Genomic DNA, 2,035 nt, shown 5'->3' with positions numbered 1-2,035 from the left:
AATTTTCAACTTCAATATTTTTGTAACGATAGAAACATGTAATATTTGTGTGAATGCTTTTACTCTTTCATTTAATTTCGCCTTTTTTATGACTTCCCAAGTGAAACTTATTTAGCATTTAACTACTTTATGTTTGTAATCGACTAAATGGACATGAAAATGTTAATACTAATAAATAAATGTATTTAGCTTCAAAACTTGATGTAACCAATTAATTGATGGTAATAGCTTTTCAAATCCAATATAAAAAATGATAATATAAAGTCCTTACTTTGAAACATCATAATACTTAGAAAAATTTTTGAACACATGATTGTGAAACATGTTTAAAGGAAATTCTTATAGTGAAAATGATTACCTACACCGATTTTATAGATAATCGAACAATACGATATGTTTTCCGTAGATGGACTTTATTTAGGGATTAAAAAGATCGAAAACTGTATAATATAATTAAAAGAAGAGAGATTAGAAGATTTATATGTTTTTTTCTTGATTTGAAGATTATTAGACATATTTTTTTGTAGTGAAAACGTTTTTGAGAGAGTTCAAAAATTAGTTTAGTGAAAAATTTCGCTCCAAACTATTTCATGTCTTATATATCGATGACCACTAAAATAAGTTCAAAAATTCTAAAAAACAAAACATTTTCGGGCTAGGTTATTTAGTTTGTAATATTTAAAGGACACAATAGCTTTCTTATATACATCAAGAGAAAATGTTAATTTTCATGAATAACTCTTCAAACTATTTGAAGGTCGCCTCAAACTCAAGAATCATTTGAGTAGTATACACATCATTGCAAATTAATGGAAGCAAATAAACTTTACAAAAGTCATACAAAAAAACATATTATCGATGTTTAATCTAAAAAAGGATAACATCATAACCTTAATTTCAGTCTTTTTTTCTAATTTATTTTCAAAATCCATCAAATCATATTTGACCAACAATAAAACATTTCACTTAAACTCAAAAGAAATCAAACGAGGTACGTATATTTTGAAAATGGCATATGATGTTCTTAGCATACACACAATATAATATATGAAACAACGTGTAAAGACTAAAAGAACATTTTATTTCCACTTATTAGATTGTTTTATACATTCTTTTCACCCTTCAAGAATTTGAAAAAAATATGATCTTCCCTTCAATGTGTCGTTCGATTACGACTTTTTCTTCACTTAGGGGTAGACACATGTCCCGAAAGCTACATAAAAACAACACAAAATTAGTTTCAATTTGGTACACCTATCACCCGATATTTGATGTGCCATAGAATTTCTTTAGAAAATATTCCAATAGAAAAAGAAACTTACATGGATCCGTGACAGCAGGAGTAGCGTAACTAATATCGCATACACCATTAATTTGAAAGTTAAGATCAATAGCATAAGAAGCATGATTTCGCACAGTGTTAGGGTTAAAGCACGATCCTCCAGGTTGAATCTCCTTGCAGTCGAGTTGTCCACAAAGATAGTCAAGAACTTGTTGCAACTTTGGTTCGGTAGCCTGGCTTTGAGCTACACACCAAGTTTTCCCCTATCCATTATCAGAACAACAAAAAAAAACATCATAATCCCATAAAATATTTGCATAATATTTTCCAATCTAAAATACTTTTTAAGTTGTTAGTACAATAGAATGAGTTTTTTTATACATATCTTACTTGCACGGAATTGGTGCACATAATGAGGCACAAGAAAAAGCCAATGAAGCACAGTGAGAATGTAAGTCTTGCCATGATTTATAAAATATGTTGCTTTTTTAGAATGGTTTACTAAATATGTTGGGAATGTTCATTGAAATTTATAATGTTTCTGATTCATAACCGTTTATGTTCTTACAAATCAAAGAGTTCCACTTTGGAATTAATTATGTATATTTTGTAATTACTACGTAAGTTATACATGGTTAATTACATGTATACACACTCACACACACAAACACACACACACACACACACACATATATATATATATATATATATATATATATATATATATATACTTCATAATTACTTCTGAGTTAT

General features: G+C 28.2%; 1 protein-coding gene across 1 annotated transcript; it reads right to left on the bottom strand.

Annotated features, from left to right (window-relative positions):
- Positions 1-1,091: 1,091 nt before the first annotated feature.
- On the bottom strand, positions 1,092-1,774 carry LOC145114754 (major pollen allergen Ole e 10-like). Its single transcript, XM_079050841.1, has 3 exons — positions 1,673-1,774; positions 1,323-1,545; positions 1,092-1,213 (listed from the first exon to the last, which is right to left on the bottom strand). Exons 1-3 carry the CDS (start codon positions 1,745-1,747, stop codon positions 1,188-1,190), a joined length of 324 nt encoding a protein of 107 aa, XP_078906967.1. The 5' UTR covers positions 1,748-1,774; the 3' UTR covers positions 1,092-1,187.
- Between the last annotated feature and the right edge of the window lie 261 nt (positions 1,775-2,035).

This window comes from Lactuca virosa, chromosome 5, assembly GCF_052849685.1.
Source record: "Lactuca virosa cultivar CGN04683 chromosome 5, Lactuca_virosa_CGN04683_v6, whole genome shotgun sequence".
In the NCBI taxonomy this organism is placed as follows: domain Eukaryota; kingdom Viridiplantae; phylum Streptophyta; class Magnoliopsida; order Asterales; family Asteraceae; genus Lactuca; species Lactuca virosa.
The sequence above is the reverse complement of the archived record's forward strand: the minus strand, read 5'-3'. Positions and strand labels throughout refer to the sequence as shown.